The 18,231-nt window shown below is 42.4% G+C and overlaps 1 protein-coding gene across 4 annotated transcripts in view; it reads right to left on the bottom strand.

Annotated features, from left to right (window-relative positions):
- STX3 (syntaxin 3) overlaps positions 1 to 18,231 on the bottom strand; it is a 108,235-nt gene that overhangs the window by 19,506 nt on the left and 70,498 nt on the right. For all 4 annotated transcript variants that reach the window (XM_077250939.1, XM_077250941.1, XM_077250940.1 and 1 more), the window contains exons 2-6: positions 4,249 to 4,326; positions 3,996 to 4,095; positions 3,340 to 3,414; positions 2,591 to 2,658; positions 513 to 621 (exon numbers count right to left, since the gene is read on the bottom strand). In XM_077250939.1, the coding sequence (XP_077107054.1) occupies positions 513 to 621; positions 2,591 to 2,658; positions 3,340 to 3,414; positions 3,996 to 4,095; positions 4,249 to 4,326 (430 nt within the window). The remainder of the gene's footprint in view (positions 1 to 512; positions 622 to 2,590; positions 2,659 to 3,339; positions 3,415 to 3,995; positions 4,096 to 4,248; positions 4,327 to 18,231) is intronic.

Here is an 18,231-nt window from a genome sequence, read left to right as displayed (position 1 = left end):
CCCTGATGAGTAAGTATCTGCCTGTATTGCTCTGCATTAAAGACACTATAAATGGTGACCAGATCTCTAAATTCATTTGCTAAAATACACCCCTGAACTTGCAAGGAACCTCCACCATGCTTCACTGGAGCCTCTGGATACTTTTTATTGTGCGACTTTGCAGCCCATCGGCAAACAAGATCCGTGCTTAGTTCTCTTTGGAACAACCTCCCTGCTGAGTTCATTCCAAAACTGTGTACAAGTGTACGTAGAAGAAATGATGCTGATTTGAAGACAAAGGGTGGTCAGACTAAATGTTGATTTGACTAATATTTCCCTTGTGTTCATTCCCTTTGCATTTTGTTAATTGATAAAAATAAACTATTAATACCTCTGTTTTTTAAATCATTCTTACTTTGTTGCATTTTTCTACACATGCATGTGTAATTAGCTCTACATTTAGTATATTAGATACAAGTAAATCTGTAAGAGTCTATTACAGAAAAAGTAGCCAAAACATATGGGCAACTCACTGATTTCCAGCTGTCTTTGGATCCGTCCTTTGCTTCGCTCCCTGAAATCAACCTGAGCTTCATTGTACTTTGTCATGACATCCACAAATTTCCGGGCAAGAACAGAATGCTGTAGAGAAGACAGGCAATCAAAGTTAAACAACTAACTGATGTGTGATGACCAAAGGGCGTAACTAGAGTGGTTCCACCAGGGTTTGCAGTCATACCCGGTTCCTGGAGCCTAGTGGGACCCAAAAGGTCCTCTTGACCCATATAAGTAGACCAATTCTATTAAACACCTGTGATAGTTGGGGCTCTGATGGGTATTTTGCAAGTTATGTCACTGCAGAGAATCCCTCAGTGAACTTGCACTGGCTAATGCAACAACAGCAGTAAGCTACCCAAAGTGGAGCAAATCAAACAGTTGAAGTTCTTGCAGAAAATGTAATCAATAATATCTAATAGATTATTTGAAAATTTTCCTATATGTGCAACACAATCACCCAAAAAATACAATAAAATTGTAGGCATGTAATGTATAGATGGAATATTGTCTCTTGAATTGATTTCCACACCAGTCTGATGATGAATCCATAGATCTACCTCTGGGCCACCTAATTATTGACAAATCTAACAATTATAGCAATGGACATGCACAAGGTGGCATCATTGTGTAAGCCTTTATCTGGTCCCATTGTGGAGCTTTTCGGCTATAACCATCAGTGTATATGCAGGCCTGTTGGTTATGACCAAGGGTTAATTCAAAGTAAGGCTACGGTAGATTGGGTAAATTGCAGAATATATGGCATTCTCTCCTTTTCAAGAACGCTTTGACTGCAAAGCCAATGCTGCGCATAGGAGGAGATGTAGGAAAAGAGAACTAAAAATATAGGGGGCATTAATGACGCCTCATATTTAAAGAAAAAAATAAGCTTAGGAAAAGCCATTTAATCTAGGTCAGGCTTCTGAATGGCAATTTGTCATCACTGTGACTCCCAGAAGGTGATGATTTGGCCTCCACTGCTGTGTAGCCTTATTGTATGTCTATTTCTAAGGAACCTAGAAAGGAACATTTTATAGTCCGTGCTAGATTTAAGGATATAATTCAACCGAGTGCATGGTCTGTCTCATTGGTTATATCCATGTGATTATATATAATATAAAAATTAAGACAGACCTGAACCATAAAGGGACAACTGCAAATATATAGAGCAAACACACAGCACCAAAAACGCAGCTCCGAAACGTCCAATAATTACAAATATAGAAAAACTTTATTGAAGGATAAAAACAGATAGGTATACAGCATGGCAGGAGACATCCCCTATACAAACCCGCACACGCATGTCCCAAAAGGACCCGAGTAAGGTGCGTAGCAGATATACATCACTGATTATATAGGTGACAATCCAAAATGGAGAATCCTAGTATTGCTGATCATATAGAGCGGTACCGGTAATTATATACATATATAATATAAGGGAGGAAATACCTACCACAACAATCAATCCCGGCACCTACGCACAGCACTCGCGTCCACCCCGACGCGCGTTTCGGTGATTTGCCTTCCCCCTGAGGAAGGCAAATCGCCGAAACGCACGTCGGGGTGGACGCGAGTGCTGTGCGTAGGTGCCGGGATTGATTGTTGTGGTAGGTATTTCCTCCCTTATATTATATATGTATATAATTACCGGTACCGCTCTATATGATCAGCAATACTAGGATTCTCCATTTTGGATTGTCACCTATATAATCAGTGATGTATATCTGCTACGCACCTTACTCGGGTCCTTTTGGGATATGCGTGTGCGGGTTTGTATAGGGGATGTCTCCTGCCATGCTGTATACCTATCTGTTTTTATCCTTCAATAAAGTTTTTCTATATTTGTAATTATTGGACGTTTCGGAGCTGCGTTTTTGGTGCTGTGTGTTTGCTCTAGATTTAAGGATGTAATGTGGGTGATGTAGACAACTCTGCCCTTGTTTGATCAACACATGTTCTGGTTTATACCACAATAACCTGACATTAGATCAGTTTGCATTTAGGTAAACTATACTGAATTAGACCATTTTCCAGAATCATTGTGTGTTCGCCATACCTGCGATTTCCGTATTCGAAGGTCGGCAGAGGATTGTGTGGAGTCCTGTTCTATGGACTGTTCCATTGCTAGAAAGTGAAGATAAGAGCTTAGATTAGGGCCCCTTCACACTGTGCAATCAAAGTCTGAACGAGCGTTCGATTTGTGACGTTTATCCGTCCTCGTTCCGAGGTTGCAAAGTGTGACATGGCGTTACGATTTGCGACGCAGCCCAGCATCGTACGATGTGAAAGAAAGAGCAGAACTTTCTTTCGTCGTAAATGTCTCGCTGTGGCGGTCGAAATCGTAGTATGTGACGGCGGTCATACGAGCTCGTAATGCGACTACGTGGGTTGGGCTTCCGCATACCTGTCTCCTGATTGGGCGTGACGTTTTAGCACGCCCATGCTGGTAATACGTCACGCTCGGAGTCGTAGGACTATGGCGGTATGAAGGGTAGCGTACGATTGCGACGCGTGACGTTCACATCGCAACTACGTCAGAAAAAGCGTTAACATCGTAGAGTGTGACCGCTGGCTACGAGCTCGTACTGCGATGTCGAATATGACGCAAATGCGTCGTAATCGTAGCAGAATCGACCAGTGTGAAGGGGCCCTTAGGCTGGAGTTCTAAAGTTCTAATATCCATTTACCTCCAAGAATCAGTCTGAGCAAGATGTCATTAAAAGGACACTACAGATTAGTCACTACCATATACTGTAGACGACGGGACGTTGGCGATAATGGTCATTGTACACACTGAGCACTCACACTTTAAACGTGACCTGACGCTGTTTGCAGCTTTCTTGATCTCTACTGTCAAGTTCTCCAATTCATCCTTCGTTTCTTCAAGAGGAAGGAAATATCAAGTCATTAATATCAAGTAGCAGGTTGTAGGACAGTATCAAAAAAGACATCTAGAAATCCAAAACTAACACTCAGGCTTCTGCCTCAGATTTGTCAATAAATGTCACATCACTTTTTTTGTCCATTGTAGAGTTTAAGTCTTTGGGCGCAATCAGACGGCCGTATAACACCGATAACGGCCGTATAACATGGATGCCGGTCGCATCGTAATGGTGGTGGCTCTCTTGATCCAAGCATTACAGCTGCATAGAAATACATGCTGTCATGCTCCGGTCAGGAAAGCTAACGTCCAGTCAGTGACTTGTGATGCCAACGTCGTACTGTGCCCTTCGGTGGAAAAATCCACATCATGTTACCCAAAGTGCAGATTTCCACTGAAAACAATAGGAGGTGGTTTTCACAGATTTTAGCCCAGATTATGACTGTATTAATATAGAATATACTATATATAAGTCTTCCCCAACTAGTAAACTGTCAGAGGTCACGTTTTGGAGCATGTAGTGAGCAAGAGTCACCTAATCTGCTGACTCTACAGTCCTATATATAATGGTATTACACACTCTGTTCAGGTAGCGGAGCTGAGAGGATCACACTGTGCAGTCTCTTGGTCTCATTAACACTCTCAGAGATCTTCTCGATGTTCTGCCGAGTTTCCTCAATCTAAAATTAGTGAATGTAGAGAAAATGACAGATTTAGTGGGAAAAATAGAAAAAATTGTAACCAGAAAAATGACAGTAGATTATAAAGTCCTATATAAACCATTACACACGAGGACATGCTGTGTATGTAGATCAATAGAAAGTATTTCTCACCTGAGCAAAGAAGTCGTCCATAAAGGCCGCATTGTCAATGGAGATGTCAACTTCATCTGTGTCGTCTGTGTCTTGAGTCTGCAATCAAAAAACTGCAGTGTTACAGACATGCCCAACACTTTACATGTAATGGTAACAAGTGTGAAAGGACAAGAGCTATGTGTGCCATAGGAAACGTGTATGTCATGTGGGCAGAGAGCTAGACAGATTTGTGATAGATAGATAGATAGATAGATAGATAGATAGATAGATAGATAGATAGATAGATAGATAGATAGATTGATAAATGATATATAGAAAGATAGATGTGAAATAGATATTGGATTTACAGCCAGCATTAGGGGTATGTGATCAGTGTAGGACACCTCAGCAAATCTTGGTGAAAGGGGCATGATTATGTCACTTATTGTATCACCTCTATTGATTACCGACAATTGGTGATAACTTGTGCTCCTCAGGTTATATATGAAGTAACCTCAGTCCTGTGATGTTTTCAGCTCAGTCACGGGCAGTCGTTCCATGACTCATGGCAGGAGTCTCGTGATCAGGGTAAATCTCCTCGTCATCCTGACGGGTTCTGACAGTGTCAGATGTGTGTTGTTACTCTAACTAGTAGCCAGTCCCTGACTGTTCCCCTGCCTTGCTGGTTGCAGATCATTAGAAGCCTCTGCTTTGGGCCAGATGGTCAGTGGATAATCCCCCTAATACCTATAACACGTTATTAAGGTTTTTACTGTTTGGCGGGGGAAGGGATAGCATCGGAGCTTTCAACAAAGACAGGGAACCTACATGATATAAAGAGACAAAGCTAATCATGGTGTCACTCAGGCTACAAATCTATGACTACAGTCTAGTACAGGGCCACGAATTGCACAAAAATCACGGCAGTGCCATCCAAGTAATATGCTCCATGATATATCTACCTGTCAGCTTCCTAGTAAATACGATGTTGGCAATAGGTGATCACTGTTCATTATTTATTCATTCATTGCAAATGATTTCAAATAGTTCATTGTATGAGACACATGTAAATGCTATGCACGGGTCATATCGAACAACCCAAAAAACTCAAGGCATGCATAGAATTTCCATAAGGAGCTCATTTTCCTGGCACTACTCACGGCATCAGTAACATTATGAGACCTTCATGAAGTGACCTTGATCATGCTTATATACAGTACCTCTCTACATATACAAAGAAAATACAGATAGATGGACATTGTAACACGTGGAAAAAGGTACTTGGGAGCCAAAGAACTATTTTAGGGAAAAGATGTGAAGAAGTCAGAGCTGAGGTGTTAGTGTGCTCCCCAAGTGAATAATGTGTGTACATCTCTGAAGTTAGGCATCAAATTTATTCGCAGGACCCCATCCATCGACCACATCAGTAGTCTGTGGCTGCTGGTTGGGAATCCTTGAACCACCTATCTCCAAGCGCCTGGCGCTCTTCTTTTGATTATCTGGATTGTCGCAATATTATTGTTGCGGTGTGACACCCATGTGATGTTGCGCTAGGCTGGCTAATCGAAAAAAGAGATAAGGATTTCATCAGGTAAAAGGTGGTACTTTTCACAACTCCCGCACAAGACCAGAGGTGGCCGATAGACTAGATCCTATGAATCAATTTTCACCAACTCCAGTGGTGACAATAGAGATCCTCCTGTGGTAGAGCTGAGAAGAGACATGGCAGAATAAGAGCAGAGCAAGTGGGAGGACAGGCACAGTCTCTTTGCTCAACCACAATATCGCATACCCCGCAGCAACTTCAAGGTGGCTCTGATTAAGTATTGTGTGGCTGGGATTAATTGTTGTACTCTGAGAAACCTTGCTGGACAGAAAAAGAAGAGGAAAGACAGGCCGGGAAGGCCAAGCCCTGGCAGAAGAACCTGAGGGCTCCTGGTGTACTGAGGACATGACTACAGACAGACTGTATTGAACCAAAATATATTGAAAATTATTCCACTATCACAAATGTTGGAAATCCAGTTACCTTTGTTATTAGAGACTGATAGGTATATAGGTTTCCGCCACTTCTGATAGTTAGCAAAGACAGATATATAGCTCTATTCTGAGAAATTCTGGCTATTGCAAAGCGACTTTCTAGTTTTTAGTTTGAATCCAATAATCTGACATCATCCTTATAAACTGAGTAAGGCTATGTGCCTAAAGAGATTACAGACATTACAGCACAGGATTGCAAATGATTATTTCTTTATTAAAAATTGTTTAAAAACAGGCAGGGAAATGTTTTACCTCACAGAAAGAATCATCTGTTATCCCGTGCTGTCATGACTGTATATTCTTTTACTTCCTCCCCTGCCCAGGAGATGTAGTATGATCAGACCACAACACATCAGTCACAACACATGCATGGAGAGAGCCTATTTTTGGGCTCTCCATGCATGTGTTGTGCATGTGACACAGCCGTGACACATGCAGCTGCGGCGCTGATCAGCTGATGGGCCGGCGCGATCCAGGTATCCGGGTAAGCGCTATAGCTTGCTAAATAAGAGGGAACCCGAACATATTCGCTCAACTCCATTCCTGATGTTTGCCTCGGCAGTTCACGGTCATATAATGGCATTAAAGTCTGTCCACTATAGCAGCTTGTTCAGAAGATAGCAAAATGCAGGTGATAAAAAATGAACTTTTTCATTCCTTTCATGCCACTTTGTATTATTTCCTGAAAAGCATTGTTAAGGAACTACCTGAAAGCAATTCTGATTATGTGGAGAGGTGCAGTTTTTTAAATGGTCTCACTTTTGGTGGTTTCCAATATATAGGAATTACAAAGTCTCTTCAAAACTTAACAAATCACTATAAAAATAAGTTTTGTAAATTTAATTAAAAAAATGAAAAAAATACCACTACATTCTTAAACCTGCCAAAATCCTAACAAAATAAAACAACATTTTACAAATTGCGCTGAAATAAGGCAGACATAAGGGAAATGTTATTTATGAATGTTTTTGTGTGGTGTGACTATCTGGATTAATGGGATAATCATTCAAAGTATAAATAAACGCAAAACATATCAACCTAAGTTTACCAGTATCATAAAGTATAATACGTCACGAAAAACATTCTCAAAATCGATGGGATATGTTGAAGCATTCCAGAGTTATTACTATATAAAGTCACACAGCTCAGATTTAAAAAAATGTCCCGGTCACTAAGAGGTTAAAATTAACTTTTGTTTGTGGGAAAACCCCTTTAAGTTATCCCATATGCCCTATCCTATAGATCTGGGAAAGCTTAATATTTTACAATAATTCTTAATCTTCATTCTGCTGGTCACTACTATTATGGTAATTCCACATTTCTATAGTATGACAATGTTTTACTACTTTTTGCACGATATACACTACAGTGGCATGTAAATGTTTGGATACTCCTGGTCAAAATTTCTCTTATTGTGAACAGTTAAACAAGTTGACGATGAAATGAACTCGAAAAGGCGTAAAGTTAAAGATGACACATTTCCTTTGAATTTTAGGCAAAAATAAATAAATAAATAAATAAATAAATAAATGGACTGATGCAAAATTTTGGGTACCCTTGGAGATTTGTGTGCACAGATAACTTTGACCAAGGTTTCAGACCTTAATTAGCCAATTAGGGTTATGGCTTGTTCACTATCATCTTTAGGAGAGGCCAGGTGATGCAAATTTCCCAGCTTTATAAATACCCAGTCTCTTCTAACCTTGTGCCAAAAAACTGCAGCCAGCACTGTGAAAATGAAAATGGTGGACACCGATAAAGCAGCAGAAGCCTATAAGAGGATAGAAAAGAATTTTCAAGTTGCAGTTTCCTCTATTTGAGATGTAATTAAGAAATGGCAGTTAACAGGAACAGTGGAGGTCAAGATAAGGTCTGGAAGACCAAGCAAAATTTCAGGATTGCTAGAGAGGCAAATCAGAACCCCCGCTTGACCTTCAGAAAGATTTAGCAGACTTTGAACTTGTGGTACATTGTTCTACTGTTCAGAGACATCTGCACAAATATGGCCTTCATGAAAGAGTCATCAGAAGAAAACCTCTCCTGCATCCTAACCATAAAATTCAACATTATAAGTATGCAAAAGAACATCTAAACAAGCCTGATGTATTTTGGAACATGTCCTTTGGATCGATGAGGTTAAAATAGAATTCTTTGGCCACAATGATAAAAGGTATATGAAGAGAAAAAGGGGCACAGAATTTCAGAAAAAGAACATCTTTCCAACAATTAAGCATGGGGGTAGATCAATCATGCTTTCTGGTTGTGTTGCATCCAATTGCACTTGTAACATTTTACAGGTAAAAGGAAGAATGGATTCAATGAAATTTCAACAAATTCTTAATGCAAACATAACATCATCTGTAAAAAAGCTGAAGTTGAAAAGAGGATGGCCTCTACAAATGGATAATGATCCTATTCATATGTCAAAATCCACAATAGACTACCTCAATAGGTGCAAGCTGAAGGTTTTACAGTGGCCCTCACAGTCCTCTGATCTGTACATCATTGAAAATCTGTGGCTAGACCCCAAAATAGCAGTGCATGCAAGATGACCCAGAAATCTCACAGAACTGGAAGAATTTTCCAAGGAAGAATGGATAATCCCTCAAACAAGAATTAAAAGACTCTTGGCTGGCTACAAGCTGTGGTACTTTCAAAAGGGGGTACTACTAGGTACAACGTAGGCAGAGTGCACACACTTTTGCATAGGCCCATTTTCCTTTTAAACTTTTAAAATGATAAAATGAAATTGCTTGAAATACAAAGGAAATGTGTCATCTTTAACTTTTGGCCTTTTAGAGATCATTTCAGCTTTAACTTGCTTAACTGTTCACAATAACATTAATTTTGACCAAGGGTGACCAAACTTTTACATGCCACTATATATGGACAAAAGTGCCTGCCATGACAATTCTCCTGGGAGACCAGTGTGTGTTAGCTCTTCATACGAGACCATGATTTTCTCTATAAACTGCAATACAAATTTACTGCTATATATATAAAAAATCAATATGACAATCATAGTTTCAAGTCCCCCAGGGAAACTAGAGAAGTATTTTTTTCAAAATCAAATCTTCCCCCTTTTTCACCGTGAATAATAAAGATAGCAAAAATGATTATTTTTATAACTATCATTGTGACTGTAAAAGTCCAATTTATCAAAATATGAAACGTTTAAACAGGAATGGTAAATGCTGTAATAACAAAAAAGGCAGATTTGCTGGGGGGGTTTTTGTTGCTGCTCCTTTGCAAAAAAAAAAAAGAGTTCAATAGAAAGTGTTTCAAACGTAGTATTCACCGTAAAATGGTGTTAATAGCTTATAACCAGTAAAGGCAAACTAGACATCTGTGAGCTGATATTAATAGCCTGGGAAGCTCCATGTTTATTTTACCCTTCCCAGACTATAAACATCTTCCCCAGCTGTCGGCTTTCCCTCAGCTGATTAAGACAAATTAGGGTGACCCTACACCATTTTTTTTTAATGAATTTAATTATTAGCTAAATACATGTACAGTAAGCTACACACACACGGCACTAATTATATGTCACTGACATCTTTCTGTCTATTGTATGTATATATCTATTCTCTCTGTTCTATTCTGACAGGTCACACTGTGAATTGACTGTACTTGGCGGCTGAAATGTCAGGTTTCCTATTAGATGGGTGAGTAAAAAGTGCACACATTTACTTGCATTGACGAGACTTGTCCGATTGAAAGCGACCTCTCGCAGCATGCTGCGATTTTTTTCTCAGTGTGAGAAAAGCTGGGAAAAAAATTGTAGATGAACACAGAATCATTCACTAACATTAGTCAGAGTACAATCCAACTTTTTATCAGATTGCACTCGTTCATTTTAAACAATGATGAGTGTGAACCCTTCATAAGAACATCACCTTAACCCACAAAAAAAAAAACTCCCACGTTGCTGAACTGACAGAAAAATATAGAAGTTACGGGTCTAAAAAAATGACAACACAAACCAAAAGGCTTATGTGAAGTAATTATCCCACTCTATTCCTCCTTGATCAGGCCTCATCTGGAATACTGTGTCTAGTTCTGGGAACCACATTTTAAAAAAAAGACATTAAAAAACTGGAGCAAGTTCAGAGAAGATCTACCAGGATGGTGAGCAGACTGAAACTATATTCTATGAGGATCTGGGAATGTTTAGCTTGCAAAAATGAAGACTGAGAGGAGACTTAATAGCAGTGTACAAATATTTGAAGGGATGTCACAGTGTAGTGGGATCATCCTTATTCTCATTTGCACATGGAAATACGAGAAGCAATGGAATGAAACGGAAAGGGAGAAGATAGAGATTAGATATTAGAAAAAACTTTTTGACAGTGAAGGAGATCAATGAGTGGAACAGGCTTCCACGAGAAGTGGTGAGTTCTCCTTCAATGAAAATCTTCAAACAGAGGCTGGACAGACATCTGTCTGAGATGGTTTAGTGAATCCTGTATTGAGCAGGTGGTTGGACCAGATTAACCTGGAGGTCCCTTCCAACTCTAACATTCTATCATTCTATGAAATTCATTTATTTTTTTCTACAAAGTTCAGATTTTTTTTTACCATTAAAATAAAGAAAATATACATGTAAATCTTGTATCACTGTAATTATATTAACCTGAACAGTCATTTTTATCACACAATGAAGACGAAAAAAACAAAACCCCCAAAATAATGACTGAATTGCAGTTTTTTAATAAAATAAAAATATAACTAAAAAAATGTACTGCTCTTGGAAGAATAGGAAGAAAAAAAATAAAATTGCAAAGACTAAAATTATCTGGCAGGAAGAGGTTCAGTGTTCCCTTTGCTGCAAATAACGGCCAAAGCAAAACCCTAAAAGATTACCCAATAACATTAACCCTCCTTAATCAAACTTTTAGTTGGCACAATGCAATTCTTCTTGTATTTGCCAAACTTGGAATTATTCATTAAATTAGCAGATAGAGAAGCATGACTGGTCATAGAACACCTTTCCATTTCTCCAGAGTACAGTGGTGGCATGCATCATACCACTAAAGCCAACGTTTTGCATTGTGCTTGGTGATCTAAGGCTTGCATGCAGACACTTGACTTTGGAAATCCATACCATGAAGTTCCCAGAGAACAACTTCTTTTGCTGATATTAATTTTAGAAAAGGTTTGAAACCCTGCATTTAGTCATGTCTCGAATACGGCTCTGTGTAACTTGACCTCCAACAAAGTAAACGATATGCACAGGCTTCCCTCACTGTTCTGCATGTAGGGGCACACCGGCTCTCATCACCTCTTTTCATTTGAAGCGTTGTGGTTGTTTTGTCATCTGCATATTGTTTGGTAATATTTTTTATGTTTCCATCTATAGATTGAATTTCATATTTATTGTGTAATGGAAAGTGAACTGTGTTTTTCCACACATACATTGGTTTCATTTGGTATTGCTTTTATGTGATCTCATTTCATCTTTAATGGCTCCTATAATTGTGGCTTGTAAGTACAGTTGAGTAGACCATGGATTATTGTGTGCTGTCTGACTTGGGTTTAGGCTAGGTGGTGTAGACATGGGTTCACACTAGATTTCCCTTCCTTTTAAAGTGTAGCCTTATTTTGGGGGGGGTTAACACTGTTCTACACATTTGTTGCACTCCATTTTGAGAAACTAGTTGGCCCGTGTGAAATTTTCGCACATTGGTTGTCGGGTGCGTAGGCAATTTCAGGAAAATCAAGCTGGTAAAATGTTAATGTATTTAATAAGATGATGAACACAGAGAGGTATTTATATATGTAGATTGGTAATACAATAAATTGGTTTGATAAGTAGAGGCTAAAAAAATGTCTTGAGGTTGTGGTGGCACCTGCAGGTTATTGTTTTTTTCTGCAGGTTTCTGAAAATGAATGTTTAAACTGTATATATTGATCAAATCATGAATGTGTGGTTTGTTTGTGTCTTTTCTTTCTGAAGGGGGCAAGTTTACCTTTCAAATGGTGTATTATTAGTGTGTGGGGGGCAAAGTAATCACTGAAAAAGCAGTGCATGTTTACAAATGTGTTTGCATATGTGACTCACCTGCAGTGAAGTGTGCAATCCTCGAATTTGCCTGAAATAGGCTGGGCAAGCACTTCGGCAAGCTGGAAAGAGCACAGGGCAAATGCAACCTGCAGGTAATTTGACCTTTGAAATGGTGTATCATTTGTGTGTGTCGGTGGAGTATAAACGGAGCAACTTGAGGTTGTGGTGCCACCTGCAGGTTATTGTTTTTTATCTGCAGGTTTCTGAAAATGAATGTTTAAACTGTATTTATTGATCAAATCGTGAATGTGTGGTTTGTTTGTGTCTTTTCTTGCTGAATGGGACACGTTTCCCTTTCAAATGGTGTATTATTTGTGTGTGTGGGGCGAAGTAATCACCAAAAAAGTGCATGTTTACAAATGTGTTTGCATATGTGACTCACCTGCAGTGAAGTGTGCAATCCTTGAATTTGCCTGAAATAGGCTAGGCAAGCACTTCGGCAAGCTGGAAAGACCCCAATTAGTGTTGAGCGATACCTTCCGATATCCAGAAGTATCGGTATCGGATTGGATCGGCCGATATTAAAAAAATATCGGATATCGCCGATACCGATACCCATGCAAGTCAATGGGACAAAAATATCGGAAGTAAAATAAACCCTTTCTTTCCTTGTAGGTTAATTCCACATGAAGGAAAACAACTAAGAATAATGTAGGATGTATTGGGGGAAGGTGGAGGAGACATTAAAGGCATAGAGGTTTAAGCCAATCAAATGGAATAGCAGGAATTAATTTTTTTTTTTTAAGACATTCGGAGTTGCAAAGATATTGACTATGTTAAGATTTTTTATATTTTGTCAGATATTTCTGTTTCACTACTTCCATGCTCTTCACCTTCTTTTTTACTTCTCCCACACTTTCTTCTTCATCATCCTCAGCAGCAGCATCTTTTTCATCAACTTCTCCTTCACCTTATTCATCTTCTTCCTTTTATTCTTTTTTTACATTCTTCATATTCTTTATTATTCATATTTTTATTCAACTATTATTCTTCTTCATATTCTACTTCTTCATCTTCTTCATCTTCTTCTTCCTCATCATATTCTTGTTTATGACAGACCTTCCTGTAGTTGTTATCTATAAAAGTTTCAAGATTACACCTTCCGTTCTGCCTCTCCCAAAAGATTTACAACAGGACTTGTCCGCGTTCAGTTTGGCTTGCAGCAGCAGGTTTTTTCCAGGGGCACCATGAGGAGGAAGGGACTCACCCCCATACACTGCTTAGTCTTCTTCTGCTTATAATTTAGATAATATCTTTTGCTCTGATGTTTAGTCTTATGCTTAATGTTCTTCTGCTCTTTGTTCTGCAGCCTCTTGTTCTTCTGCTTCTTCCAGGTCGTCGTCTTTAGGGTCTTGAACTTGGAAATGTAGCAGAAGGTACAAGAAGGCTGAGAAAATGCTGAGAACCAGCTGATGGAACTGGAACTCGAGTGGCTACCCGAAGGTCCAAGAGCCAATGGAACTACCGAGGACCAGCTGACGTTACTGGAACCCTGTTACTAAGCAGGAGGTACCCGTGCCAGAAAGCACTACCAAGGACCACCAGACGTTGGTGGAACTCGGATACCCAGAAGGAGGCACCTAAGCCAAAGGCTCTGCCCGGAACCAGCTGACGGTACTGGAACCAGGATGGGGAGCAGAAGGTACAAGAGCAAAACACACTGCCGAGAACCAGCTGACGGTACTGGAACTCGAGTGGCTACCCGAAGGTACAAGAGCCAATGTAACTACCGAGGACCAGCTGATGGTACTGGAACCTGGTTACTAAGCAGAAGGTACCGTGCCAGAAAGCACTACCAATGACCACCAGACTTTGGTGGAACTCGGATACCCAGAAGGAGGCACCTAAGCCAAAGGCACTGCCTGGAACCAGCTGACGGTACTGGAACCAGGGGGACCTATTCAAGCTTATCTTCCTAAGAAGCAGGTAATGGTGCTGGAACTCAGATAGACAGCAGAAGGTCCAAAGGAATAAAAAATTGCTAGGCCGCAAGCCGGCCGTAGTTACCGAAAACCCACAGTCCTACAGGAGGAGCTTGTCCTATTGGCACTACGGAACCAGCCTTCATTGCCAGTTCCTGCAGCCCACATAGGAAGCACCTAAACTGCAGGCACCATAGAGTCCGCTAACCCGACAGCAACACGACAGGACAACGTATTGGAGGCAAAGTGACCTTGACACTACCCGGAAAAAGCTGGCGTGATGGAACCGGGCTGGGCAGGAGGGAGTACCCGTGCCAAAGACATTTCTGAGCAGCAACTGGCGGTGTTGGAGCCCAGGGATTACATGAGAAACAGAGTGTAGGCTGAGGCCTAATTGGAGCAAGTTGAAAGGGAACCTTTAACCCCCCACAGGCGTTTGCAACTAAAAGAGCCACCTTGTGCAGCACTAATGCTGCACAAGGAAAAGGTGGCTCTTTTAATTATGCTCCTTGCACATGATGAAGTTAACACTTATAAAATGTGTCCCCTCATACCGTTAAACCATCCCGGAGGCAGGACTTTCCTTCTTAATGAGACACAGCCATCATTCATACCCCCTTGGCGCCGTTTGCCGCCTCCTCAGCATTGTCTGAATCTGTCCCGGAGCTTGCGCTGTTATGTTATCCCTTGGCCATTCACAGTTAGCGCGGCCCGTCTTCAGACATCATTTGATGTCAGGCTGGCTGCGCCTGTGCGGCCGCCCTGCCCGAGATCCTGCCCCGCAGTGTATTCAGATTTATTCACACCTCTCACTCTATTGCCTCTCACTCATCTCCTTCCACCTTCTTCAGACTGTGCGGCATCAGCTGATCCCTAATCGCATGCAACGGCCGTGACGCCGCACAGTCTGAAGAAGGCGTAAGGAGATGAATGAGAGGCCAATATATGCACTGCGCATGCCCAGGAATCCCAGCCCCGCAGTGTGAATAAATCAGAAGACACTGCGGGGCTGGGATTCCTGGCCATGCGCAGTGCATATCTTCGCCTCTCACTCATCTCCTTACGCCTTCTTCAGACTGTGCGGCATCAGCTGATCCCTAATCGCATGCCACGGCCGTGACGCGGCACAGTCTGAAGTAGGCGAAAGGAGATGAGTGAGAGGCCAAGATATGCACTGCGCATGCCCAGGAATCCCAGTCCAGCAGTGTCTTCAGATTTATTCACACTGCGGAGCTGGGATTCCTGGGCAGGGCAGCCGTACAGGCGCAGCCAGCCTGACAACAAATGATGTCAGAAGACGGGCAGTGCTAACCGCGCATGGCCAAGGGATAACAACAGCGCAGGCTCCGGGACAGATTCAAACAACGGTGAAGAGGCGGCGCCCGGCGCCAAGGGGGCATGAATGACGGCTGTGCTGTGTCTCATTAAGAAGGAAAGTCTGCCTCCTGGACGGTTTCACGGTATGAGGGGACGCATTTTATAACTGTTTAGTTCAGCGTGTGCAAGGAGAATAACTAAAAGAGCCACCATGTCCAAATGCAGCATTAGTGCTGCACAAGGTGGCTCTTTTAGTTACAAACGCCTGGGGGGACAGGTTCCCTTTAATTTCTGTAGTAGTGTGAGTGTGGAGGTAGCAGGAGCAATTGCCGGATACACAGCTGGGGATCAGCTGACTTTACTACTGAAACCCAATAACACGGCAGCAAGTGTTGACTGTGCAGACGGCACTTCCGAGCAGCAACTGGAGGTGTTGGAGCCCAGGGAATAAAGGAGAAGCAGAGCGTAGGCCGAGGCCTGCACTTGAGGCAGTTTAATATCTGTTGTATTGTGAGCGTGGAGGTAGCAGGCCGAATTGCCGGATACACAGCTGGGGATCAGCTGACGTTACTGAAACCCAATAACACGGCAGCAAGTGTTGACTGTGCAGACGGCACTTACGAACAGCAACAGGCGGTGTTGAAGCCCAGGGTCAATCAGGGTGTAGGCTGAGGCCTAATTGGAGCAAGTTTAATATCTGATGTAATGTGGAGGGAGCAGGAGACATTGCCGGACACACAGAAGGGGATCAGCTGACGTTACTGAACTCCACTAACACAGGAGCTAGTGTTTTTCTCTGTGCAGACGGCACTTCCGAGCAGCAACTGGCGGTGTTGGAGCCCAGGGTCAATGCTAGAAACTGATGGCAGAAATTGCCGCACACACAGCAGGGGAGCAGCTGGCATTACTGAACCCCACTAACACAGGAGCTAGTGTTTTTCTCTATGCAGACAGCACTTCCGATTAGCAACTGGCGGTGTTGGAGCCCAGGGAATGCAGGAGAAGCAGAGTGGAGGCATTGCCGGATACACAGCAGGGGATCAGCTGACGTAACTGAAACCCAATAACACGGCAGCAAGTATTCACTATGCGGACGACACTTCTGAGCAGCAACTGGCGTTGTTGGAGCCCAGGGAATGCAGGAGAAGCAGAGTGTAGGCTGAGGCCTAATTGGAGCAAGTTGAAAGGGAACCTTTAACCCCCCCCAGGCGTTTGTAGCTGAAAGAGCCACCTTGTGCAGCACTAATGCGGCACAAGAAAAAGGTGGCTCTTTTAGTTATGCTCCTTGCACACACAGAACTAAACACTTATAAAATGTGTCCCCTCATACCGTGAAACCATCCCGGAGGTGGGACTTTCCTTCGTAATGAGACGCAGCACAGCCGTCATTCATACCCCCTTGGCGACGGTCGCCGCCTCCTCAGCGTTGTTTGAATCTGTCCCGGAGCCTGTGCTGTTATGTTAAACCTTGGGCATGCGCAGTTAGCGCTGCCCATCTTCTGACATCATTTGGTGTCAGGCTGACTGCGCCTGTGCGGCTGCGCTGCCCGAGATCGTGCCCCGCAGTGTCTTATGATTTATTCACACTGCGGGGCTGAGATTTCTGGGCATGCGCAGTGCATATCTTGGCCTCTCACTCATCTCCTTCCGCCTTCTTCAGACTGTGCGGCGTCATGGCCGTGACATGTGATTAGGGATCAGATGATCAGAATGTTAAACTGAAAACCTCATGTTCAGTAATATAAATTTTTGCCTAGCGGCTTTAGATCAACGTATGATTTTTGGAGGTGCGGTTCATGCTTTTTTTTTTTTTTTCTTCTTGTTGTACATTTTATAAGTGTTAAGTTCAGCGTGTGCAAGGAGCCTAACTAAAAGAGCCACCTTTTCCTTGTGCAGCATTAGTGCTGCACAAGGTGGCTCTTTCAGTTACAAACCCCTGGGAGGGGGGGACAGGTCCCCTTTAATTTCTGTAGTAGTGTGAGTGTGGAGGTAGCAGGAGCAATTGCCGGATACACAGCTGGGGATCAGCTGACATTACTGAAAACCAATAACACTGGGTCATGTGTTGACTGTGCAGACGGCTCTTCTGGGCAGCAACTAGCGTTGGAGCCCAGGGATTGCAGTTCAGGTGGTAGAAACATGAACACAACAGGAGACCTGGATACTGTTGCCAACCAATTATTTAATCGGGAAGAGGAGTGGCAAATTCCTGCGAGATCCAGGCCTTGTTCATTTTCAGAAAAGTAAGCCGGTCAACGTTATCGTAGGATAGTCGCATGCGACGGTCTGTTAGTACACCACCTGCGGCACTAAAGACGCGTTCCGATAATACACTAGCAGCAGGGCAAGCCAGCACCTCCAATGCATACTGGCTAAGCTCTGGCCATGTATCCAGCTTAGAGACCCAAAACTTGAAGGGGGAAGAGCCGTCTGGGAGTACACTGAGACGGCAAGACATGTAGTCTGTCACCATCTGACGGAAACGTTGCCTCTTGCTGACTGGAGCCATCTGTGATGGTGTAGACATTTGTGGCGGGCACACAAAACTGTGCCACAGTTGGGCCATACTGGTCTTGCCTTGTGCTGAGGCACTGCTTCTGCTCCCTGTTTGTGCAGAGCTTCCTCCACTGTCTCGATGCACTGAGCTGCTTTGTAAAGCACTAGCAGCACTGCTCTCGA

Source organism: Ranitomeya variabilis, chromosome 4 (genome assembly GCF_051348905.1).
Source record: "Ranitomeya variabilis isolate aRanVar5 chromosome 4, aRanVar5.hap1, whole genome shotgun sequence".
NCBI lineage: Eukaryota > Metazoa > Chordata > Amphibia > Anura > Dendrobatidae > Ranitomeya > Ranitomeya variabilis.
The sequence above is the reverse complement of the archived record's forward strand: the minus strand, read 5'-3'. Positions and strand labels throughout refer to the sequence as shown.